General features: G+C 47.4%; 1 protein-coding gene across 3 annotated transcripts in view; it reads left to right on the plus strand.

Moving 5' to 3' along the window:
- Nucleotides 1–27,418, plus strand: part of Tmtc3 (Transmembrane O-mannosyltransferase targeting cadherins 3) — a 789,094-nt gene that overhangs the window by 268,542 nt on the left and 493,134 nt on the right. For all 3 annotated transcript variants that reach the window (XM_050185292.3, XM_050185293.3, XM_055074786.2), the window contains one exon: nt 10,106–10,168. In XM_050185292.3, coding sequence (XP_050041249.2) covers nt 10,106–10,168 — 63 coding nt within the window. The remainder of the gene's footprint in view (nt 1–10,105; nt 10,169–27,418) is intronic.

The raw sequence follows: 27,418 nt of genomic DNA on the forward strand, positions 1-27,418 counted from the left end.
ACAGGCCGCCATTGGAATATGAACCTGGCAACGTTTAACCCTAGAACGTTATCTAGTGAGGCGAGTCTAGCAGTGCTATTGGAGGAATTAGAGGGCAGTAAATGGGATATAATAGGGCTCAGTGAAGTTAGGAGGCCAAAAGAAGCATATACAGTGCTAAAAAGTTGGCACGACCTGTGCTACCGGGGCTTAGCAGAGAGAAGAGAACTAGGAGTCGGATTGCTGATTAAAAAGAATATAGCTGGTAACATACATGAATTCTATAGCATTAACGAGAGGGTGGCAGCTCTTGTTGTGAAACTTAATAAGAGGTACAAGATGAAGATTGTACAGGTCTACGCCACTACATCAGGTCATGATGACCAGGAAGTCGAAAGCTGCTATGAAGAGGTGGAATCGGCGATGGGTAGGGTGAAAACTAAATACACTATACTAAGGGGCGACCTTAATGCCAAGGTAGGCAAGAAGCAGGCTGGAGACAACGCAGTGGGGGAATATGGCATAGGCACTAGGAATAGCAGGGGAGAGTCATTAGTAGAGTTTGCGGAACAGAATAATATGAGTATAATGAATACCTTCTTCCGCAAGCGGGATAGCCGAAAGTGGACGTGGAGGAGCCCGAACGGCGAGACTAGAAATGAAATAGACCTCATACTCTGCGCTAACCCTGGCATCATACAAGATGTGGACGTGCTCGGCAAGGTGCGCTGCAGTGACCACAGGATGGTAAGAGCTCGAATTAGCCTAGGCCTGAGGAGGGAACGGAAGAAACTGGTATATAAGAAGCCGATTAATGAGTTAGCGGCAAGAGGGAAAATAGAGGAATTCCAGATCAAGCTACAGAACAGGTATTCGGCTTTAACTCAGGAAGAGGACTTTAGTGTTGAAGCAATGAACGACAATCTTGTGGGCATCATTAAGGAGTGTGGAATGGAAGTCGGTTGCAACTCCATTAGGCAGGATACCAGCGAACTATCGCAGGAGACGAAAGATCTGATCAAGAAGCGGCAATGTATGAGATGGCAGAACTTTCGAAGTTAATCAACAAGCGTAAGACAGCTTACATAAGGAAGTATAATATGGATAGAATTGAACATGCTCTCAGGAACGGAGGAAGCCTAAAAACAGTGAAGAAGAAACTAGGAATTGGCAAGAATCAGATGTATGTGTTAAGAGACAAAGCCGGCAATATCATTACTAATATGGATGAGATAGTTCAAGTGGCTGAGGAGTTCTATACAGATTTATACAGTACCAGTGGCACCCACGACGATAATGGAAGAGAAAATAGTCTCGAGGAATTCGAAATCCCGAAGGTAACGCCGGAAGAAGTAAAGAAAGCCTTGGGAGATATGCAAAGGAGGAAGGCAGCTGGGGAGGATCAGGTGACAGCACATTTGTTGAAGGATGGTGGACAGATTGTTCTAGAGAAACTGGCCACCCTGTATACGCAATGCCTCATGACCTCGAGCGTACCGGAATCTTGGAAGAACGCTAACATAATCCTAATTCATAAGAAAGGAGACGCCAAAGACTTGAAAAATTATAGACCGATCAGCTTACTGTCCGTTGCCTACAAACTATTTACTAAGGTAATCGAAAATAGAATCAGGAACACCTTAGACTTCTGTCAAGCGAAGGACCAGGCAGGATTCCGTAAAGGCTACTCAACAATAGATCATATTCACACTATCAGTCAGGTGATAGAGAAATCTGCGGAATATAACCAACCCTTATATATAGCTTTCATTGATTACGAGAAAGCGTTTGATTCTGTCGAAACCTCAGCAGTGATGGAGGCATTACGGAATCAGGGTGTAGACGAGCCGTATGTAAAACTACTTAAAGATATCTATAGCAGTTCCACAGCCACCGTAGTCCTCCATAAAGCAAGCAACAAAATCCCAATAAAGAAAGGCCGCAGGCAGGGAGATACGATCTCTCCGATGTTATTCACAGCGTCTTTACAGGAGGTACTCAGAGACCTGGATTGGGAAGAATTGGGGATAAAAGTTAATGGAGGATACCTTAGTAACTTGCGATTCGCTGATGATATTGCCTTGCTTAGTAACTCAGGGGACCAATTGCAATGCATGCTCACTGACCTGGAGAGGCAAAGCAGAAGAGTGGGTCTAAAAATTAATCTGCAGAAAACTTAAGTAATGTTTAGCAGTCTCGGAAGAGAACAGCAATTTACAATAGGCAGCGAGACACTGGAAGTCGTAAGGGAATACACCTACTTAGGGCAGGTAGTGACGGCGGATCCGTATCATGAGACGGAAATAATCAGAAGAATAAGAATGGGCTAGGGTGCGTTTGGCAGGCATTCTCAGATCATGAACAGCAGGTTGCCATTATCCCTCAAAAGGAAAGTGTATAACAGCTGTGTCTTACCAGTACTCACCTACGGGGCAGAAACCTGGAGGCTTACGAAAAGAGTTCTACTCAAATTGAGGACGACGCAGCGTGCTATGGAAAGAAGAATGATAGGTGTAACGTTAAGGGATAAGAAAAGAGCAGATTGGGTGAGGGAACAAACGCGAGTTAATGACATCTTAGTTGAAATCAAGAAAAAGAAATGGGCATGGGCAGGACATGTAATGAGGAGGGAAGATAACCGATGGTCATTAAGGGTTACGGACTGGATCCCAAGGGAAGGGAAGCGTAGTAGGGGGCGGCAGAAAGTTAGGTGGGCGGATGAGATTAAGAAGTTTGCAGGGACGGCATGGCCACAATTAGTACATGACCGGGGTTGTTGGAGAAGTATGGGAGAGGCCTTTGCCCTGCAGTGGGCGTAACCAGGCTGATGATGATGATGATGATGACGCGGTGCGTGCGAGCTCGCAAGCGGATCGTCAAGTCACCTTTCTCTCAAGCGCTCTCCTTTCAGCAGAAGTCCCCGTCCTCACTCTCTTCTGGACGCTTTGTTTCGTCATTTCCTTAGGCGGCTGCTATTGGCCGATAGCTGTCATCAAGTTGCGGTCGGCTACATGGCTACATGGTGGCCGCCGCGGGGTGCCGCCACGAGTCCACTGATAACTTATTTGTTCTTACTCAGTGTATTGAAATATCAAAAGTAGAAAGCAGACCGTTGTATGTGGCCTTTTTAGACATTACAGGAGCCTACGACAACGTAGACCGCAACATTTCGTCGGATATTCTGGAAGGGGAAGGCTTAGGTAACGATTGTCTACAGCTTTTGAGAGAGATTTACCTAGAAAATACCGTTTGCGTTGAATGGGAAGGGATGAGCAGCGAGGAGAAAGTTCATATCAACACGGGACTGAGGCAGGGGTGCCCTTTATCCCCGCTGCTGTTTATTATGAACATGGTCAGGATGGAGAGGGTGCTAAAAGGAAGTAATATCGGGTTTAATCTCTCATACAAACAGGCGGGTATAGTAGGAGAGCAGCAGCTCCCAGGTTTATTTTATGCGGAAGACATTGTGTTGCTAGCTAACAAGCAAAGTGATTTGCAACGTCTGGCTATGGGGATACAATAGGTACGAGGTCCTCCAAGGTATGTGGAAAGGTGTAATGGTTCCAGGACTTACGTTTGGAAATGCGGCAGGATGGCAACAATTTAGGTTTGAAATTTAGTGTTAGAAATTGAGGTGTTATGGTATTCAATGAAAACAGTGAACAGACAGTGGAGATACAGGGCCAGGAAATACCTCTGGTAACAGAATATAAATATCTTGGTATATGGATAGACGAAGGCAATAGATATATGGAAACACAGGAAAAAACAATAAGGGGAAGAGAAATGGCAGTCATAATGAAGCACAGAGTGCTATGGGGACACAATAGGTACGAGGTCCTCCGAGGTATGTGGAAAGGTGTAATGGTTCCAGGACTTACTTTTGGAAATGCGGTTGTTTGCTTTAAATCAGGGGTACAGTCATGACTCGACGGGAACCAAAGGTCAGTGGGTCGCCTCGCATTGGGCGCTCACGGGAACACTACAAGTGAATCTGTGCAGAGTGACATAGGCTGGACTAGTTTTGAAGTGAGGGAAGCTCGCAGTAAAATTTAGTATGAAGAACGGCTGAGGGATATGGTAGAAGGTAAATGGGCTAAGAGAGTGTTCCAGGTATCTGTACAGGAAAAACATTGATTCACAGTGGAGGAAAAGAACTAGGAAGCTTACCAGCAAGTATGCGGCTTGTAGGGTGGGCAACACAGCAACAAAGAAGGTCAAGCGGAAAGTCAGAGAGGCTGAAATAATCTCATGGGTGGCGGCAATGGAAAAGAAACCTGCCATGAGTAACTACTTAAGAGGAAAAAACGAAATCAGGAAAGAAACAATTGATGGTTACTCAAAGCGAAGCTCATTACTTTTCGAAGCGAGATCAGGATGCCTTAGAACACGCACCTATAAAACGAGATATAAGACGGAAGAAGCATGTGCTTGCTGCGGTAAAGCTAGGGAGACTACGGAGCATGTTTTATTAGAATATGAAGACGTCTACGCAGTGGTTGATTTAAGCGCCACTGGCCTCCTTGAAGCACTTGGATTCAGCGAGAGCATTGGAGAAGTAAACATGTCCGCAATAAGCATTAGTAAGAGGCGATTAGAGGATTGGTGGAAGAAAAGTAGGGAAACGACAAAAAACGGAGACGTACAAAAGCACAGTTCAAAATGGGGGATCAGAAAATTTGGGTGGGGTTCGTAGTTTTTTTTTTCTCTTTTTTATTGTTTAACCTAGGTAAGACATTAAGCGGTATAATAGCAAGAGCTCGGTGGCGCAACCCACCGCCCCGTTCCAAAGGGGACGCTCATAACATCCATCCATCCATCCATGGCTTAGAATCCTGCGACTCTCTGGGGTCAACCGCGTTTGACTTGTTTAGCGCGTCGCAGGAACCAAATGCGGAAGTCGTGGCGTCTCCAAAATGAAATTTGAACTGCGCGTCACAGTGACATCTAGAAGGCGGAACGTTGTGGACACGCCCTTGCACTGCGTCGTAGCCTTCGCTGTGCAAGACATCGGAGAAGGCACGGAAGCACAGCGCAAGCGCTGTTTGATTGCCAATAATTACGCTTCTTCCGAATGCCTTGAAGTACTTTTTGTGGCAAAATATTTCTGAAATAGCCTATTTTCACTTCAAATGCATTTCTCCACTTCGGTAAAAAGTCGTTCAGGGCCACTTTAATGTTGAAAATAGGATGGTGTGATGGCGTTGTCCCGTCCAAGAATGTTGGAGATGAATACTAACAGACGATTGAGGACCTCAGTTGCTCAGTCGTTATTTATTCACTCGATGCCTGGCCCTGACCGCCGGTCGTCGTCAAATAGGTAACCACTGACGTCTCTAGGCAATCGAGATGTTGCTGCTGCATTTGCCGTGCTAGTAGTAGCAGGTCGAGTACTCGGTGATTTCTTTTTTCATTGTCGCTTGAGATGCGCTTGTGATGTCGTCTATAAAAGCTACATGGAGTAGGAAGACGAGTCTCGCGAGTACCGATATCGGTGAAGAAGATCACCACAAGGGGAGGCTTACATGGCCGTTGCAGTCAATGCAGCCTGTTCGATGGCCCTTTGTCAAACAGCGTCAGGGAATGTCACGTCTGCGCCGCCGTGCTGCAGCCCTTGGATCTGAACATGTCTGCGGCCACGGCAGCGCCAGGCCTGGTGCTGCACTGGGTTTTCGCGCTCTCTTGAGCACCGCCATCATCGCAGAGCGGTTTCCCAACGCGGTGCTGCTGCCCGTGGCCGTAGTCGAGTGCGCGCTTGCAATCGACCACCGGTGATCGGGGATAGCCGGGCACTCGGCTGATTGATCGCTCTACCATTGTTATCGGACGGCCTTTGGGGACGTCATTAGGGACGCGTTCGATCAGGCCGCCACCCTTAGCGCCTCTCCGTGTCTGCTTTTGCCTCCCACCACTTTGCTCTATTGCCGTGTGGGTTGCTTTAGCCTTTCCTTGAGCCTGCTTCTAAGTCGTTACTCTTCAGGCAATATTTTGTTTTTCCTCCACTCTTGCGATGCGGTCGGTTCAACTTTCCTCCGTCGTGCGGGAGCGACGTTTGGATACCTGTTATCATCGGGCCGCGAACGTCCGTCCGCTGACGATCGCCTGCTCCCGCTTGCGAGCAGATATACGGAGCCGCAAACGCTTCGCTTGAGCTCGTTTCCGTCCTGGTCAGTGCTTGCCGCTCCTCGTTTGGATTCCCGCTGCTGCTTCTCGTGGTGCAGGCGAAAGTAGCAGCGGTCCAGCGGCCAGTTCATTCGAGCAGCGTTTCATTTTTCTGGTAGCTTCAACAGCACTTTTGACTAGTGCAACAACTTGTGCGCTAACTTCTGCCGTTCGGTCTTGCGTTCTCGCGTAGTCATTTTTATTTGTTTCCTCGTCTTTTTCTTCGTTGATGCGGTGGGGTGCAGACCGACGGTCGCCGTGAAAAAAAGAAGTCATGGGCTTGCATTTAGACACTGTTCTTGTGCAGCAGAATCTTGGCTTGGTTTAGTTCGTGCATGGCTTGCTGACATTCAAGTTATGCTTGCCCGCCCACAAACACACACCCACATACATGCAACAGAGAACACACAACGCATGCGTGCGCACTGTCAGTCAGATCCTTGTTTACAACTTGGCAAAAGAGGCTGCAGCTTGTTTCGTAGAGGCTTTACAGATAGGTGTCTGACGTTGTTGCTAATGCGGCTCGTCTTTGCATTCAACGAAAATACAAACTGGGCCATCTGAACAAAAGTTGACGTCCCTTTCAGCTCGTAGGAATATCTGGAAAAGGGCAGAAATTAGGAATAAAGTTGGAGAAAGCCATCTCACGACCAATGTCGATAGTAATAATCGAATCAATAGACCGACACAACGCATTGTCTAAACAAGTCACGTGGGATGCGTGTGCTGCAGCGGGACTCCTCTTTCGCCCGACAACTGTCCGCGCTATCTACCGGCGCAGCCAGGAAGGCTGTCAGGATTGGGGGCTCACTCCCATCGCTCGTGATCCGTTGTCAAGATTGGAGTCGGGCATGAATTAGAAGGTAGCTGCCCCATGCCGTCGTCCAACTTATCCACGCCGAGGACGTTGATGAAGGGAAGGACTGCTTCTCATTGAGAACGAGGAATATGGGTTTATTTACAGTATTTATATCAGTCTAACATGACTGTTTGAGAAAGTACATCAGTCTAACATGACTGCTTGAGAGAGAGTGTCCTGAGCAGCCGCACAACAGCGGTTTTTAAACACTCGGTCCTCTCCCGATACAAGGTGATGCGAACGTTCGTTTAGTCATCGCAAACTAGCCGGCTTTCCGCGGCACGGTTTACACACACACACGGACACACGCATACACACAGGGGCGATGGTCCGGAGCCGACGCCAGAGGGGCCCCGTAGAACTCGGAGCCGTTCCGAGTAGCGCGTTGTCTTGCTTCTTGGTCGGTGCGTGGGAAGGAGTGCAAAACGGCGTTCCCGCGGCAACTCGCGCACCCGTAGCAGATCAGGTCCGCGTTGGGGAGTTTGGTAACAATAGTTAGCCCGCCGGACTCATTCCGTCACAACGGCGATGAGGCTAGAGGTTGGCGGCGGTTTCAGCACAAAGCCTGCTTCATCGAACGCATCCTAGCTGAAGCGGCGGAGAGTGGGGGATGCGCGTATCGTTCCCCGACACAAGTCGATTTAGACACGCCGTGCCTAGAGGTTGGCGGCGATTTTCCCGGGATGTTGCCTCCACAGTCACAACGGGTTGGCAAAACTTCGCACTGCAGCTGGCCGTTCTTAACAAGGTTGAGAAACGGGCCGTTTCACATGATGCAGTTTTTATCGCACTGGACATGAGCTTTTGGTCGCATGCGATGGAAATTGCAGTCCAGGTGTCGATCTCCCTTTGCAACTGCTTCGCACGGATCGCGGCGATTTTTGGACGCCAAATAAAAACAAAAAAAGAAAACCAAAAAAGGATCAGAAAGATCCGTCTAAATTGCGCCGCTAGCCAGATTGCGTTGTTCTTTGTTTCTTTTTTTCTTAAGGTATGGCGGTTGCTGGGGTAATGCCTGTTTTTCAGCAAATCCAGAAAATGCAAGTAATTGAGCGGAGCCGTGGATTGCGCAAGCAGTACGTAGTACCATCAGCACCGACACCAGAACGAGGCAGATAAAACCTTGTAGGTCAGATTCGGTTCTGTGATTTCCATGCGTTTGTTGAGGCTACATTGGAGGTCAAGTGACATTTTCTTCGCGTTGACTTCGGCTGCTGATACTACGTACTTTTGAGTGCCTTTCGTCAATTTAGGTGCACTGCTAATTGTACATACTGTGGCGTGTCACTCGGAAGAAGACGTGCATTTCGGTTGTCGTCCCAGTTTTCCGGTTCGTTGCGCTCTCGCAATGCACTATTGACGCCACAGTTGCGGCCCAGTGTGCTTTCGCGGAGGGAGTCCCAATTAAAAAAAAATATTAAACTGGGGTCAAAATGCTGCGTCAAGCGGGTATGACATGACAGCATCGAAGCCGGCCTTCGAATGTCGAGCTAAACGCGCGACCATTTATTTGGCTCACCTGCATCGCAGTTGTGCATCCTATTGTTCTAGACTATGCTACTGCTGTGCCGTCTAACGTGCACCTACCACATCTTAACATTGGGCATTCTTGAAATGTAGATTATAGCCTTGTAAAACCATCCCAATAGGCATCACTTCTTTGCACAGCTGCAACTACATGAAAGCTTGCCACATTCATCATTAGTTTCGCACATCATTTCCCCAGCCATTACTATACAGCTGCATGCTTAATGCTGTCACAGCACATAATTTACATTTAGATAAATACACGGACCCTCATCGAAGCAGTGGTTTTAGTCAAATAATGCAAGCATTTCACGTTGTGCCAGTCACAACGTGGCAGTCGCATTACAACGGGGATAAAAAAAAAGGACTTCCAATCCCGGCCCTGCGAAAGTGGATGTCTGGCGAAGCTGTTGGAAACTACTACTACAATGGGTGGGTGGGGTATGCAATGTTTATTGATTTATAGTAATGGCAGAAATGGTAATTTACAGTAATTGGAGCAATAGTAATTTTGACGGCGCGCCGCCGGTGGTCGTATTTCCGTTTTTTTTCCTTTGCCCCTCCTGGTTTCACGCTGCTCCTCGGAAGTCCTAACTATGTGTTGCCTACTCATAGCGGCGCTGCAACAAGAATGAAATCAGTTGCCAGGTTGGTTCGTTTGTATACGAAAGCCTAGTGACGTCACTACCTGCGTCGCAAGTTGCCGTCGCCGCGGTAGCTTGTGCACAGTAACCTTTACCGGGGAAGGATGAGCGCTACGCCGTTCGCACTGTTATAGGGAACACCTTATCATCAGTTAATTGTGATTCGGATGCTTGTAATTTTGTTCATTTTTTATTGAAACGAATGCTGTTTTGTATGTTGTATGCGTGATTCCAAAGAATGTGTGCACTTTTCGCCTGACTTTGCTGAGTGTTTGAAGCCGGCTTCACCTTCGCCGTGGGTCGGCCCGGTGTTGCACTACATCCGGTATCGACCTACATGTTTTCCCACGGTCGATGACACGAAAAGTGCTGACCAACGAGAGGTTAACAGCTTCCTTGTAAAACGCTCGTGTACTCAGGTTTAGGTGCACGTCAAAAACCCTCGGGTCAAGGTTAATGCAGAGTTTGGCACCACGGTATGTCTCATAATGAAATTGTAGTTTTGGCACGTGCAACGCCATAATTCGGTTAACATTTTCCATTTCTGCCACGGTGCGATGTGCCGTGTGAGGCAATGACAATGCTAACCGTCATGGAAGTTATGAACAATGGCGCGAAACGATGCCTCAAGCACACACGTCTCGCTGTGTGTTCTGTGTACTGTGCAGAAAAACAGCAGTGTCGCACGCAAGTTAACGTTTAACAACTCATCACTCTCTTATTCGACTAAACGATGAGGAAAAATAAGCATTCGCCGTTGGCATTATGGGGGGGGGGGGGGGGGGGGGGCGCACTCTTGTAATTTCGTGCCAGACTGGCCCTTAAGTCGCCGCTGCTTTCATTTCAACATCTCTTAAGCAACAATCCGACAAACGGTGACGTGCGTGTTATGGACTGGGACAGCACCCCTGACTGCTGTCCTTATTCCTTGCAGGGCGACGGGGGATGCTCCGGCTGCAGAGAGCCTTCCTCATCGTCGAACGTCAGCCCGACCCACGTGAGTTTCCTTCTGCACATTTTCTTCCACCAGATACTCGGCACTGGACAGCTGAGTTTGTATCATGCACGCTTAGTGCGCAATCTGAGTGCAGCTCTGTACGTGTTTTCATTTCGCGACATATTGGCTGGGGCAGACAATCTATCTCATGCAAAGGAAGTAGCAGTCAAGTCGGCGATCGTCGAAAATCAGATCAGCGGGTCAAGCGCGTCCGTTTTCATACATGACTCGTCGAAGGTTCCCGTCTGATCGCTGGTGCCCGCGTGGCTTCCGGAAAGTACTACACATTTCGCGTCGCGGATACAATCAGATTACAATTACTATGGCGCTATCTCGTAGTCTGGTGCGGCGCTCTGCTTTCCTCCTCGCTCTTTCGCCGCACTCTTCCCAGCTTTCCGCCTCATGCTTTCACTGCAGCCTCCGCTTTCCTCATCGTGCTCTCCTCCGGCTGCGCTGCGCGTTCGCTCGCTTACGAGGGACAACGCTGGCTCTCGCCGCAGGAACTGGCGCCCAAGAGCTGCGCTCTCAAATACCAAGGAACCGTAAAACAGCGTTACCTGCTTTCCGAGCGCGTAACGCCTTCAATTACTCATGAAAAAAATCTTTAACGAGCTCAGGCCTCTAGCCTTAGCATTGTCCCAGCGCTTATGGAAGCGAACATTAGTGGTGACCCGCCGTGGTTGCTCAGTGGCTGTGGTGTTAGGCTGCTGAGCACGAGGTCGCGGGATCGAATCCCGGTCACGGCGGCCGCATTTCGATGGAGGCGAAATGCGGAAACACCCGTGTACTTAGATTTAGGTGCACGTTAAAGAACCCCAGGTGGTCGAAATTTCCGGAGTCCTCCACTACGGCGTGCCTCATAATCAGAAAGTGGTTTTGGCACGTAAACCCCATAATTTTAAGCATTAGTGGTGCTTATCTTTAGGAAATGATAAAATCGGCTTCTGCCGTAGGTGCTGCGTTGCACGGGGCTTCAGCCCGGCTGCCTTCAGTGAAAGCCGGCGCAAAGTGCCGAGGGCTCAACTGATGCAGCTGAGCACGTGTACAATTTGTTGGTGCCGATGCATGACCCTGGCGTTCCGATTCGAGTGCATCAAAGCGCGTTAGATAAGCTCCGCACACCGCGCGAACCACGCAGGTGCAAAGCCTTAGTGAGTGTGTGATCTGTGAAGCAGAGTAGGGAAACACACGAGTCGGGCGTTTGGTTAGCGTTGCCAAGAGACCTTGCAGCTGATATTCCGGTGTGGCGGAACGTTTTGAACGCGCACGAGCCATTCGTTTCGTTCGCGAGGCACAAGGAGAGGGCAGACATTGCTGCTGAGGTAGTGAATTCCAATCAGTAAGAGTTTGCGGGGAAAATGGGTATTTGAAAACTTTTGTGCGCGTTTGATACGGAAGTAGATTGTAGGCACCCGATTTCTTGACGTGCGTGACAAGAATGGCTGAATATATGCGCGCGCATTCACATTGAGTTTGTTGTTATACAGAAAGAAAAAAAATTAAGTCTCGCTATTTTCCTGCTCTAAGGCTGCTCAAAAAATAATCTTAAATCGCGGTCTTCTTTTACGCACATAGATAACCGGGACGGGATGGTACTCTGAAAACTAAATGCAAGTACTGTATATGTCATACCCAAAGGTGTGCGTGGCCCTGTGGCCAGTAAATGTGCCTTTGTATTGTGAGCAGCTTCGGCCATAGCATGCTAGACTGTTTGCACAAGTCTTGTGCTGTGCCTTTTGCCTCAAGGCGCAAAACCAACTTATTCATGTGTCCATCTTAACAATCAAGCACATCTTTTCTGGATTTGCAGCTGTTGTGGTCGCCCATGAGTGCGCATAGCAGAATTGCTAGGGAAATATTTGGTGGAACCTGAACGAAAACGATAGGTCAAAATCAAAAGCTGTCCACGAGGGCGTTTCTCGATGACGCTGTGCGACGTTCGGACGCTAAGAATATGTTCCGACCACGGTGTAAGATATATATCCTTACAGAGTGGTTCCGACTGAAGCTGCCGCGATGTGATTCCGACGATTACCATAGCCCGTTGACTCCGTAGCAAAAAAAAAAAAAAAAAAACGTGGCTACCTTTCGGGAAGCCTTTGAAAAGCGCACAATCAATCATTACTTGGTTTGCCTCGACGCGACTAAACGCTTTGAGGGTGACAAATCATTTCCAGCGGACGAGCGGCTACTCTTTTTATCAAGAACACGGATAATGCCGGTGGGATAAGTTTTGTGGAGAAGTTCGGTGCGCAGGGATAGCTTTTAATGCTTTTATTTTTGTTTCGTTGACGTCATCACTGCGTCACCGGGGTAAGTTTGAAAAGCTTAAGGTCAATACGCCACGTGTTGGCTCTCACGTGAACTAAACCTTGATGTCCAGAAAAGCGGGCTATGTCACAAGAGTCCGATGCTCTAACGATTGGGCTACGAACTCCTTTTGACACAATTAGCAGTCTTGGGGAATTGTACCCGCTTTGCGGTGTGTCAAGCGCCTTTCGCCTAGTGAGCCAAACTGTCTGATTACATAGCTTGTGCCACTACTTATGTGATGACTGCTGTCTTGCCGAGAAGAGAGCACGTGCCGGCACAGACACCTTCAGCACTGCGTGTATGAGACGCGTCTATTCGTTTGCAGTGCCACACAATGGACGGGCACAAAGGTGTGCAGACTTACATGTGAAAGCTGTAGAGCCCCATCGGCACACCTCCACGTCGAGCGCGCCTGTTTGATGGATAGCCATTGCAACGAAGTACTACTGAGCTTCAAGGGAAGTGCAGTGATTTCAAAATTGATATACTGTGTCGGGGTATCACGTGGTATTGTGCTTAGCAGCATGTACTGCCTATGTCTGCGGTGTGCATACTGTGTGTCCCCACATTCCTTTACCGCTAACCGCGTTGTCGTCGGCATTCATCGTGAGATGGGTGCTGCCGGAACTTTTTACGGTATACTTTTTTAGGACAGAAATGACCATTGCACGAAACATAAATAAAACGAATTAACTGGTGTGCACCACTTTCGCGTCGACGCAGACCGACACAGGGTCGCCGAAAAAAACTAAATTTCCCTGTAATTAACATGCATAAACTGAAATTTACGAGCACTCTAGAAAATTCGCAATACCAAGTTTTGACTGCAGTCCTAATTTCAAGTTGCATTCACAGGCACAGGAAAAAATCGGCTCCATCGCGCAATCCCTGGTCCGCATACTTTTGCCCATGGCTGCACATGCGGCGGCACCTCCCTTGCCTGACTGCATAGAAATGGTGCACCAGCTGCGGAACTCACAGCGCGTATGTGTGTCACTTCCAGCATTGCTTAACGGGACAATGTCTCCTGCGAACCGCGAGCTGCTGAGCTGCATTCAGCATGCACCATTTGTTAGCGTCCTTGCACTGTGTGCGCTCATGCGGTCATTTCCGCAGAGTGCACTCTGATGGAACTGTAAACTGCACGTGTGTCGTGCAGGTAAATGTCATTGGCGCCTAGCTACGCCAAGCGCAGTTATCATACCAGCATGTCGGAAGCGCATTCCACGTTGTTTCTTGCCCGGATAGAAAAGCCTGCGTGAATAAAAGCGGGTTGTCATTCATATCGTGCATGGCCGTTATTCGCGGTATTCGTGTACTGGAATTCCATAATCGTTAACTTCTTTTGCATTCCCGCTGTGCAAAGCAACGCGAAGCACATGGCTGTTCTCATTGAAAAAAAATCACCGGTGAATACTATACCGGTTAATACAAAATTTGAGCTCATCTGTATACGGGTTTTCATTTCGCGATATATAGGCTGGCGCGGACAACCTGTCTCGTGCGGCACGTTGCAGACGGAGCCAAGTGTGGCCCGACTGCCTCGCTAAGATGGAGATCGCAAAAGGCAGCGCGTCGGTGACGCGTGGGCGAAATTCACAGCAGCCGCTGCAGACAGACCTCCCAGCCAAAGCGCACTACTGTGCCACCATCTCGTACGCATTGTCGCAGCGCTGCGCTTTGCTTCTCACGCTTTCGACATACCCACCTCTTCCGCATTCCTCCTCGCGTCTTTCATGCCCCTCTGCGCTCGGCGTTCCCCTTTCATTCTTCGCTGTTGTGCTGGTTCGTTCGGTTACGCCGACGCTCGCCGCAGGCGCCTAAGAGCTGCACTCTGAAAAAGAGTCACGAGGACGTGTATTCTTGACTGATTTTCACGCGCAACATGGATCATCGACTTTTCAAACGTGGACTGAAAGGAATCTGCCGCGCCAAGGAACTGTATATAGCTTGTGCAAGCAAGTTTGAAGGTTTCTGCTCTTTCCCTTTTTGCTCTGAGTTGCTTTTCTCGTTTTTTTTCTCCCGTCTCCTTTCGCTGAATTGCCGGAATTTGATGTTGTGTAATGTTGTAGACAAGAGCCAGCAACTTTAATATGGAGACCCACGCTGTGTGTCCCGTGAAAACGGTGGACGTTGAAAAAGAGAACCCGAGAAAAAAACAAGCACACGCTCAAGGCAGAGGCCATAGAAAGAACGAATTCCGTGCAGTTAGCGGAAGCTCAATGGGCCGCGTTCACGTCCTTGTCATGCGGAAGCGGCTTCCGGAGGAGACGCCCGCGCCCTGCGGCTGTCTTCGTATGCTTGCTTGTGCTCGGGGGTTCCCCTCTTACGCAGCCCTTCTTGCTTTTGCAGTTGCGCGTGTCGGAGCCCGCGACTCTTTTGATGCCTTTTTGTCATTCTTCTTTCTTTTATTGACTATAGGGGACCGTAGCGGGTTCAGGTGCCGCTAGTTGCAGGTTTGCTGCGATGTTTATCTGAACCGGTGCTAGAGCACGTGCGCCGTCTGCGCCCTCTCTCCCCGCTTCACGGCCGTCGGTAGCGGCAATTTCCGGTTCTTCCTTTCTCGCGCCTTTCCTTGTCCGCGTAATATTGCTGCGCCTTTGCACCATCGCTGCCGCGGATCTCTGGGCGGTCGTGCACTCGCGTTGCTCGATACCGCGCTCCTCCTTCAGTCTTGCGCTGCAAACGCTTGTCGAACCGTGGCGCCTGCTTCGTGCATATGCAGCGTCGCTGCGTGGAAGCCATTGCGCACCCGCTGGCCATTTATGACAGGCTAATTTGTGGCGGGACCGGAAGCGAGGGTTCCCAACCTCGGCTCCGCAACCGCGCTCGCTGATCGCTACCCCGCAGGCAGCCGTCGTTTATCTCACCTTCGAGCTGCTGTTTGCGGCAACCTTGCGCTGTCGCTGGGCCTTCGGCACCTTCACAGCGCCACGAGCGTTAGTCCGGCTGCCAAACGCACTTAGCCGCAACTCTGGTTCATTACCGTCCCCATGGCAACATAATGGTGGAATATGAGGTGTTGAAAACGCACTTATATTAGCTATTATATTGCGGATAAGAACTCTAGCGTCGACGTGACGAGGTCGCTGTCGATCATCGAGTTGCAGTCAAAACGAATAAATTGGCCGTGCAAAGCACGCACTGCCCGTAACAGACAGTCAGTTGTTTTGGTATCCAGCGGTTATTGCAAGCTGCCGCTGGTGCCTTAGCGAACAGCAGCCTACCTAAGTCGAAGCCAACATGGCGTTATGCTAATCGATGATAATCAGCAATGATCACAAAGGAGACAATTATGAAAACGGTGGCTCAGGTTGATGTAATTGTTTTGTAGCTAAATCCGAGAACAATTGATGTGTTCTCGCGCAAACCGCGTCCATTCACTTGTTGAAAAAATGATCTTGTTTTATTCGTATGACCTGTGGGGGCTAGTCTGCGAAAGAATGTAAATATTGTCAGCGCAGCGTATATCAGCGGATAACGTTACACGAAATAAGACGAACACATGACTCACGTTCAACTTAGCTTACGCCAGCATTGAAGCGGCCTAGAACGTTTTAATTTAGTAAGGTGGAAAGCTGGGCGAGTTGGAATTGATACAGTCTTTGAACAAGCGCAGAAAACACCGGCAACACAACAAAGAGGAAGGACACAGGATGAGCACTGTTTGAATTATAGTTCTGTACTTATGTTAATGCGCAAGCGTTATATGACTCATGAAACGGAGAATCCAGCGGTATGGCCGGAGAGCGTACAAAAAGTCACGTTGTCACAGAGGGAGGGGCGGGGGGGTATTTTGCAAGTGTCCACCTAGTGGACTTGTCCATGTCGTCTGCTGCTGTTTTTCTGATTGGCTGGGCTGGGGTACGCGTTTGAAGAAGACGGGCGCCCCCAGCCAGTGAGCACTCCAGCGACACACGAAATGGGCATGTCCACTAGGTGGACACTTACAAAACAACCCTTCCCCCCCCCCCCCCCTGCCCCATGGCTCTAATGCCTCTCATCATGCCAGCGTTTCTATATACTGCCCCTCCCTCTGCTAAGGCGCTGACGGCACTTAGCAGAGGGAGAAAATCTGAAAAGCTGTAACTTTATTGAATGGGAATGAAAGTCGTGGTAATACTGGCTCCAGTAACAGAGGAATCGCAACGAATCGTCATTGACGCCGTGTCATCGGCACGATGTATTGCCAGAGTAGTTAATGACCGATTTTGTAGACGTCCGATTTTTCGGACATGCCCGATAATTTGCACGGCTTTGTGGCACCACCACGTACTCCATATAGTCAATGTATATTGCCCTGACTGCAGGTCAGAAATGGCATTAATCAAAGCCGCCACTGCCGCTATTTTGATTATCTCGCCGCCTCGAACCGGCACTCTCGCACGCAGATCCGCTGGCAGCCGTAACCACCGCCGCGGCAACGTTAGGCCTAGCTGCTTCTATGTTCGCTATTAAGCTTCTTGCCATGCGATGCCGTGTTTTTCATTGAAAGAAATCGTCGCTGTCAGCAATGGCACCGACTCTGCCTTGGTAATCCTCGCGATTGGCTTTGAAGCTCGCAGAGCACAACGCGTTGCGTAAAGCCAGTCTTCGAAAGTTAGCTTCGCCTCGGTACAGTAGTGTTAGGCGGTGAAGCACAAGCGTGGGAAGGGGCAATTGTCACGGGCCACAGTATGTATTCCTTAATTATACACACGTGCACCCCCATCTGCTGTCAGAGTACGAGCACCGATATGCCTAGTAAGTGTACTGGCAGGCCTTAAGAGCTTTTTCGGGCGTGCCTGGGTCAATTTCAGCCCTTAAGGGTAGTTAAAGACAGGCATTCATTACTTTTGGACTGCCCGATTTTCGGATGTTTTTGCGGCCCCTAGGGAATCAGAAAAATCGGACGTTGACTGTACAACTGACCAAGAGGATGCTTCAAATGATCCATGTGGTTAAAGCGTGGTAGAAGGAGGATGAGAACAGAAAGGACCGACGCACTGAGGAATTAAATTAACGGGAACGGAAGCGTGCCGCCGCCTTTTTGAAGGAGCTTGAGCTACAAATATCTAAGTGTTGGTAGACGCCGAGATGCAGATGTCCCTCATCCAAACCAAAATAAACTGTTTTAAGCAGTGAAACCCAACACTGAGATGTTGTGTACGGGCAGAGAGTATGTCAGGACAGTTGAGGTTGACTTCCCAGCTGCTGAGAGAGAACCTTAGTTGTGACAAAGTTGAGGCCTCATACAGATGAGCTTGCTATCAGTTGATAGAAATAGCTCATATTAAAAAAATATTTACTTATGTATGCATCTCCTTTTCATTAAAATGTTCGACTCAATTTGGAATGGGTTTTACCATTTCTTTCGCTGTGCATTTTACTAACACCTTCCTTCTGTTTTCTTTTTAAATAAAATAGATATTACCCCTTACTATTCAAACTGGATTAAGTCATTTTTTTCAGCATGCTTACTAGAGAGTGACAGCATCGGACAACGTGGTGTCAGCCTCTCTTGGCGTAAAACAAAGTTCTGGCTCATTCAGGGAATTTTGCAAAGGTGCTCAGGGAAAACCTGGAAAACTCAGGGAATTTGGAAATGTCAACTTGGTAGACACCCTGTCAACGCTTTCTCATTCATCCACGTAGAGATACCTAATTGCCTTTCACTTTTTTCGAAATGTTTGATTTCTGAACCAAAGAACCTTGCGGCAGTCAGGTGCCTTGGGAAGAATTAGGTAGCCACGCGTAGGATTGCAGGAACGTTGAAATGTGTATTAGTGCGAGGTTACCGATCTGCAGTGTTCTAGCATTATTCTCGGGCAACCAGTTTCGGAGGTCCTATCGCTCTCGCCAAATACGACGGCCCGGAAATACCGCCAATAGAACCATCTTGCTGGTTTCTAATGTGCCCCAAGGCACCGTGCTTGGACCTCTTTTATTTATTATTTATATGAATGATGTTGCAAGAGTTATTCGGGGCACTACAGTGCAGCAAGACGGGGCACCTAGAAGTTAACTTCAACAAAACAGTAACGATGTTGTTCACTAACAAAAAACAACCATTGATCTTCACATGTGGGCGTTGTGAACGCAGCTAAACCAGGGTAAGTCAATAAAAATTTATTGGCGTGACATTTGCTCTCTATCTGAAGAAGCACAGATTTGTTGACTCAATTTGAGTCACATAGAAATTTGGTTTACCTGAAAACTATAAAATGCGCAACTAAGGAATGTAAACTAGAAAGAAGCCTGTAAATTCCTTGTGAAGCCTGTTCTTGAATACACGTCGGTCCTTCGGTCACTACATTGTGCATCCGACGTACCTAGGTTCGTATCTGTCAAAAAGAAGGCAGTGTGGTTAATTTCACCTGGTATATTTCCCTCTGACCTTAAACTGGCACGTCTAACCCCCCTGTTCACTAAGGTGGAGTCGTCAGTGATATAACAAACTACCGACCGATATCTGTTCTGCCCATCTTGTCCAAAGTTTTTGAGAATGTCATTCATGCACGGCTCAAAAATTTTCTCACTAAATACCGTGTTGTGAATGATTCACAATACGGCTTCCAGAAAGGGAATTCTACTGAACTGGCGTTATTACTAATCAAAAATTAAATTCTTAGCAACATCGAAAACAGACTTTTTTCTGTGGGATTCTTCATTGATTTAAGAAAAGCATTTGATTTTGCAAATCATAATATTGTGCTGTCAAAACTGCAAGACTATGGCGTAGGCGGCGTCGCCCATGATCTCATAAAGAACTATCTTTACAATAAAAAACGGTGTGTGAAATTCGATGGCTTGTCATCTCCGACTATTGAGGTAAAACATGGAGTACCTCAGAGGTCGATTCTAGGGCCCTTATTGTTTATACTTTGCATCGATCACTTATGTGATGTGCCTAATTCTCCCAAACTGGTCATGTATGCTGATGATACTAATATTTTCTTTTCCGCACCAACTTTAGCCCACCTAAAGACAAACAATTACCTAATTAACCTTGAACAGGGGTTGAACTCAAACAGATTAACCTTAAATATTAACAAAACTAAATATAATATTTTTAAACCTCTCAACAAACAAAGTGACTTCAAACTCACCCTAAACTTTCAAGGAATGGCCCTGCACCGCGTTGCATCTGAAAAATTTTGGGGGGTTTGGTTCGAAGAAACGATGTCTTGGAACATGCACGAATGAATTAGGCAAAGCAATTGATTGCCTCTACAGACTGAGGGAATTAATTCCAATTAGACTAAAGAATGCAATCTATTATGGTAAGTTTTACTCACGTTTTTCATATTGCACTTTAGTTTGGGGCACTACAACGACCACCAACTATAACAAGCTGGAGCGACTCTAAAAGAAGGTATTAAGAATCTATTACCCACTGGTCCCCTATTCATTGAACGTAATATGTTTAAAGCGTCTAAGTTATATGACTATAAACTATCTCTTTTTATGTATAAAAATAAACTCCCAAGCGATACAGAACATTCCCCATATGACTACAGCATACGTAACAGGCCAATACCAGTGCAGCGTACACGTACAAATTACGGTAGATCTAGGCCGGATTACTGCATACCAACACTATATAACCTCTTAAAAGCTCACATTAATTTCAGTGCCCCACTCGGCACGTTTAAATCGCAGGTGCGTGATTACCTGATGAAGCAATGAATTTTTTCTCTTTTCTCCTGGCTGCTACATTTCCTGCACCGCTGATGCATTCTGTGATAGTGTCCACCATGTATGCTGCATCTGTATCAAACAAGTTCATTTCTTCTTCATAATGTCTGTATGTATTTACAATTGTTCGAATTTGTGAAATCCGCTGCCTGTTGCTCTCTGCAGGCCCCCAGGTCCCGTGGAGCTGTCTACGACAGCTTTTTCCCTGGGGGTCCCCAACTAGTGTGTTGGAAATAAAGTGGATTCTGATTTGTAGTCGTTCTTATCGTAACCTTTATCGCACGCCACGACCTTATTCCTTGAACCGTTGGCTCACAGACTAGGAGCAATGATACTGCACAAAATTGTACACTGTGCGCCTTGGCGATGTCCTTGCGTTTGTCTGCCCCTCCACACGTTCTACCCGTAGGGTACACTCTAAAAACAAAGAGTACCTGGCACTCTCTTTGAGGGAGTAGCGGCTTGCCTCATATTTCACTCTTTTTTCGAGAGTAGATCGACCCTCTTTGAGAGAGAGTAGGTCAACTCCCCCTGACAGAGTTTTGTTACTCCACCGCAAGGGATTGCTAGTACTCTTCCGGAGAGTGCTTATACCCTCCCCGCAGGGGTAATAGTAGTCCGCCAGACCGAGTATTTCTACTCCCCTAAACAGAGTGCTTGTACTCCTTCAGAACAGAGTGCTAGTACTCTTCCCAATAACCTCTTAGCCAAGTCCTGGCTAGAATCCTCGCATGCAGGCAGGAAATCATGTCAAATTACGGCCGCTGATATACCGTTCCCTTGGCGGCTCCCTAGCGACGGCGGCCCAATTCCAAGCTGCCTTCAGAATAGGCGTGAGCAAAGTTATGCAGGATTTTAGTCATTTTTCCTGGCTATTTGCTGCCTACCACGAGGCGTGACTGCTCTGAAGGCGGCCTATGCGTATGCATCCCGAAGCCACTGCGGAGAAAAGAAAGCGAATTAACGCTTAATCCGCAATTATCTTGGCAAATTTCATAATCACGACTCACATAACCTACTTAGAACACATTCGTCAAGGGAATCGCATACTTATGAAGAATCACAATACTCTATTTCGAACCCACGTACACTCGCATCTATAGAATTCAAAGCGCACATCATAACCATTACACCACAGCGCCACCACGCCCAGCCATGTTCTTTTAGAGGTTATATATATACCAAATGTATTTGAGGAATCGGCTGCGGTGGGTGAAGTTTCTCTGCAGTGTGCTGTGCTGTTGAGTACTGGAATACGTTTGCGTTTGCATCATTTACATTCCTTGCTACGACTAACGAAGGAAGACAACGTAGAAGACAACGTGAGAACTATTCACGGCTTGTCGTCACCGCAGGAAAATAACAAATGTGCCGTTCAACTCACGATCGAGTGCTTCTCCAGTCCAGGTGGAGAAAGTGAGCTTGGGGAGAGCCGGCGCTGGTAGGGACCCGGAGGAAGCAATGGGTCTCTCTCTTAAATATTGTAGCCACGGCGTTCGTCCTGTTGTCTTCGGAAAAACGCGATATGTGCCCCCGAATCATCATCATCAGCCTGGTTACGCCCAGTGCAGGGCAAAGGCCTCTCCCACACTTCTTCAACAACCCCGGTCATGTACGAATTGTGGCGATGTCGTCCCTGCAAACTTCTTAATCTCATCCGCCCACCTAACTTTCTGCCGCCCCCTGCTACGCTTCCCTTCCCTTGGAATGCAGTCCGCAACCCTTAATGACCATCGGTTATCTTCCTTCATTACATGTCCTGCCCATGCCCATTTATTTTTCTTCATTTCAACTAAGATGTCATTAACTCGCGTTTGTTCCCTCGCCCAATCTGCTCTTTTCTTATCCCTTAATGTTACACCCATCATTCTTTCCATAGCTCGTTGCGTCGTCCTCAATTTAAGTAGAACCCTTTTCGTAAGCCTCCAGGTTTCTGCCCCGTAGGTGAGTACCGCATTACCGCAATAATAACAAATGGGGCGTGGCGTAGGCCGGGTAGTGTAAAATCCTGTGGCAGGTGGACAGGGTGGTAGAGCCGCCAGATGATTGGTGCCAGTAGGAGGAGAGGAGGCGCTGTCCGAATGAACGCTGGTGGCATAGCCGCAACCTGAGCATACGAGGTGGATGGCTTAGGAGGGCCACAGCTCGCAGCGCAGGTCATGGAGGACAGCTCCTCTTTGATGATGTCGCGCAGACCAGGAAACGAAGGCTGAGGCTGGAGAACGGGAGGACTGAGCAGGCCACACGCTTGGAGCTCTTCGCGTATGAGAGTCCGAATCATCAGACGCAGGTCGGTATCCGACGAAGGAGGCGCGTCACCGGCGAAAGGTTGTAAACGGATGGCTTGAAGTGCGTCCAGGTGTTGCCAAGTCGCGATCACATCGTTTACGGTATTTGGATTCTTGATCGCCAGTGCGTTGAACGCGACGTGGGTAATGCCCTTTAGGATGTGACGAACACGATCAGATTCTGTCATTGTGGCGTCAACACGGTGACAAAGGGCGAGGACGTCCTCGATATGAGAGGTGTATGTTACCCCGGGAAGTTGCGTGCGTCCAACAAGCTTTTTCTTGGCGACCTCAGAGCGAACGTTGAGAGCACCAAAAGTCTGCCGAAGCTGGTGTTTGAATGCCGCCCAGTTAGGCAAGGTGCTCTCGTAGTTGAGAAACCAAGTCCTGGCAACGTCACTGAGGTAGAATGCGACGTTGCGAAACTTGTGCATGTCATCCCACCGGTTAGACTCACTCACGCGGTCATAATTGTCCAGCCAGTCATCAACGTCGTCACTACGAAAGCCAGCAAACATGGTGGGATCGCGCTGCCGCGGGCTGACGGTCCATGAAGGAACGGCCGGTGGGGCAGAGACGGTGACGCCGGAGGCTCCTGGAGGATCTTCTTGGGGCATGCTGGCGGAAAGGCGGAGCAAGCAGCGGCCTGAACGAAGCTCCAGGGAAACTCGAAGGCGTAGAGGACCAAGGGATCGAAAGCAGCCTGCAACACTTGCGAGAGAGCTGTTAAGCCTGCACGGTTTATTTCGCAGCTCGCGCGCTGAAGAAGATGACGCTGGCCATGATGATGAGTATATACAGATGAAGATGATGGAGGGGTAATATAATGCTCACACATTATATGTTCTCCGAAAATACGCGGATGCAAAGTATCGTGCCAATCATCCACCTATGTGAATTTAATTTGCGCGTGTACTGGTGAGCATTTCTGTTTGTTTTTTCCGCCAGTTCCATTCGTAATGGTCAACTGCGACGTCGTCAGTACCAGGTATTTTGACGTGCCTCACGCTGCCGTGTAGGCGTTCTTTTCAAGTGCATTAGTATAGAGTTTGGTTCAGTCCGCTGTAAGCTGTTATCCTGCATTAGCAGCGGATCGTTAGCGTTTTGAAGCGCATGCATTCCAGCATTTGGAGACTGCTTATGCCGATTGCCGCGTCACATGCATCGGCACGCATGTTTAAATTACTAATGTGTCCACTTGTTACGCGTGCACTGCTCGTATCCTGTGGCAGTGATCGTTCTAAAAGCTTCGAAGGCCATCTACACTCACGCGTGTGTTCAATATATATGCACAGGATGGACTTGCCGGCTAGTTGGTTGAGCATTTTAGAAGAACAGCGCAACACAAGGATGACGGAAAAACATGGACCGCACCACGCAGCGCTGGTGTGGTTGATGCTTTTTTTCGTCTTTGTGTTTGCGCTGTTTCTTCTTCCACGATACATGCACACCACACGTACGCAAAAGTTTAGGAGCATGTGGGGTTAACTTTCTTTTCCCCGTTTCCTCTCAGTGTCAATGGCACAGTGCGTTGCCCCGAATTGTCCACGCTTACCCCCATATTCAGAAGTGCATCATAACTTGAAGCCCATGCTTGACTTGATCTAAATGACGCAAGTCGTGAACGCACCGAAAGAAACGAAGTGAGCGTCTTGGGGGGCGTTCGCACCAGGCGTCGTTTACATCAAGTCAAGCATGAGCTTTGTATTAAGATGCATTTCTGAATAGGGGGGTTAGTCATCTGCTTCTCACAGAAAATGTCGAAGAAACGCCCACCAAAACCAGGCACATTCGTAAACTTAACTAGGCACTACGAAGCTCCATAAAAAAAGAGTGGTATTAAAAAGCTTTCAGTATTTTTATTTACTCCAAAATGGTTGCGCTCTCGTGGCTTCAATGTACAGAGATAGTGCACCGTTAGCTAAAAAGCATGTATTTCCGAACTCCATGCCAAAATAAGCTTGTAAAATTATGTAGGCGCTATAATCCAGGGTTTGTAGCGATCCTTGAAAACCCTTTATTTCTAAAATGCAATTTTCAAGGCATTGAAAACCCTTGAATATTTAGAAGTACTGGAAAGTCCTCAAATTTGTACACTTGGCTACACTTAGCAGACATTGCCAAGCGTTATTTTTCCTTCTTTGACACTCTCTCGCATGTCACAGAGAATTGTATGTGGAGGTAACAGAAGGAAATCGACATCCTTAAAGTTAAAATTACAAAGGAGCTGCAAATACCAGTTTTAGGCACATGGAAGCGGCGACAAATGTACTTGGAGGAGCAGAAGCAGGAAGCTCAACAGTTGAGGCATTCCAAGAGACGCCGTCAAGAGTAAATCGAGAGCTACAGACACAATAAAAAGAAATTAGAAATGACTGTTGCTTATTTGATGGTGAAAAGCTGAGGCAACAGATGACCTCACATACACTGTCAAACCAAACAGTTTTAAAAAACTGCAAGTGTTGCAGGTCCAAGCAGTTAATTGTGCTATTGCAGAAAACTTTGAGCGCTTTCTTGAAATGCCTTCCTTTGTGTGCGTTTAATTATGGGCGGTGAAAGGCAAATTAGCAGTCTTTCACACGTTTGAAATCAGTGAAATGCGATTTGTTTTGTTTTCTTTTGTTTGCATTAAAGTCATTGATGTTGTTGAACAAGTTATTGCCTGTCCAAGCTACTAAACACATCGCACGAGGTCCCTAAAGTTGCTGTGTCGGGCCCTCGAAAGTCCTTGAAAACCATTGAATTTTTTTCTGGAATATTGCTACGAACTCAGTAGAACAACTGTCATGGAGTAAAAACCTTGGCTGAACAGGGACTTATACGCAGAGCACAGGAAGACTAGAAATGCAGTAGTATGCGTGGACGGCCCTGAAATGTGTGCCACATCTGCTCGTCTGCCTTATGTTTCTGCACTGACTGTCACAATTTTAATAGAAGTGCACTTTCTGTTCTACTCCAATAAATGCAACATTACCAACTCCAGTGTGGGGCAGTTCTTTAGCCAATGCAGAACTCTTTCTGTAAATCCCAGTCAGCTCTGTCATTTGCGCAGCATTGTATACAAGATTGGTTAAACTGCTTTAGGAGAATATGAGCAGTATACTCTTAATTTAGCTGTTTATTTGTATTATGCACAAGTTCAGGTCCTCAGTTTGGTTGCATGACAAATTGCCATACCTCAATTGATGCAAGAAACAATTTTAGTACAGTTTAACAAAATCAAAACAGTAATAATCATCACAAATGCATTTCGTTTGGTACGTATAAAACCCAAGTCTTGGCACTGTATAAATTCAACTATGCATCACAAGTACTGTATCCTGACCACTATTTTTCACAGGTGTAAAACCATCACAGGAATTCTTCAACAAATATCGCAATGATTAGTGACATACATGTTGCCACTCTCTTGTAAAAGCTTAATACAAACATATGAACACGCAGAAAGCGTGCACTGGGCCTACATGGAAATACCACTGCTTCAGTACTAATTCTCATGTGTAAAACCAACCAAGCAGTTCTTTAATGGATATCACAGTGCATAGTGATATACATTTTCTAACTGGCTTATATAAGCTTTATACGAACACAAGAACATGCACAAAGATAGCGGTGCACCAACATAGAAGTGCGGCCATCTGAGCACTATTATTTGCAGGTCTAAGCTCAACAGAACAGTTCATGATAGTGACGCACATTTTGTAATGCCTTATACAAGCTTAGTGCAAGCACGTGACTGCGAAAAAAAAATTAGTAAAAAGCTTGCTCTATGCATACACAAACGGATCAACACAACTGGTAAGCACCGCTTTGAAGACTCATGCGACTGTGGCAAAACGCAGTGCTGTGCCAGTTGAAACTGCCATCCACAAAAGTATTGAGCAATGCTTAAAGCACATGCAATGAAGTTATAAGAGACTGCGTCTGATACCTATTTTAATTCAAATTTCTTGAATATAGGGCTCCCTTGCAGATAAGGCATCTGACCAAACTGACCTGATTTTACACCTACTACATGCATACAATGTACTCAGATATAAGTAACTGGTAATAATAATTATAAAAGGCGTTTAGAAACTTGATAGTGGGATGAAGATGTATGACTAGAAAAGTTCTGTCCCCCTCGTGCTTCTAAAAAGGTGTAAGTACGACACGTGTTCTTTCTTTTTCTCACTTTTTGCATTAATGAACATCCGGTAACCTCAAACCCACACAAAGATACTGCTGTGTTAATAGTGTTATGAATAATTTTTTGTTAAAGCTTTTTTACAGACAAGTTGCGGTCTAGTTTCTGGAGGTTGAGCTGTGTCATGCAAAATAACATGGAAAGGGGTCACATGCGAGCATGATATTATGTCATAATGTTTCTTTCAGTTTGCTCTCTTACTCTAAAAGTCGCTGCTCACTGTGGCCAGTGATGCAGCAGCAGTGTCTGTGTAATTTTCATCACACTTTTGTCCTATGCCATCTGCACTACATCTAATTCTTCAGTTCTTGTCTAATAACTGTCATCTTTAAAGCTGGATTCTACACACCTTTTGTTACGTAGTTACGGCACACGTGCCGTGTCTTACTGTATACGACGCGGTTCGAAGGTTGGAACATGAATCTTTATTGCTTCCGTCTCGGAGCGTATATTTACGCAACAGAGAGGGGGAAGGGGGGAAAGGGAGAACAAGGGAAGGATATTAAACGATAAATGCACGTGCCGTCAGCGCTTGCAAGGCAGTCTGATTGCGGCTGACGTCACTTTACAACATCTCTTCTCCCTTAATACTGAAGTCGCTGTACTGGTTTTCTTTGACGTGTCGATCGCCGCAAGGCTTAGGGTGATCTGACGGGTTCAGCATTGCTCCCTGCGAGTTCCGGCTGAAGTTCATGCTCAGGTTCTGTTATGCCCCCTTGTTCGGCTGGCGTTCTCGGCGACAGTGGGTAGTCGCGAGGAGTACCTCTTCTTGATTCTCGTTTTGCC

The sequence above is a fragment of the Dermacentor andersoni genome, chromosome 4 (genome assembly GCF_023375885.2).
Source record: "Dermacentor andersoni chromosome 4, qqDerAnde1_hic_scaffold, whole genome shotgun sequence".
Classification (NCBI taxonomy): Eukaryota; Metazoa; Arthropoda; class Arachnida; order Ixodida; family Ixodidae; genus Dermacentor; species Dermacentor andersoni.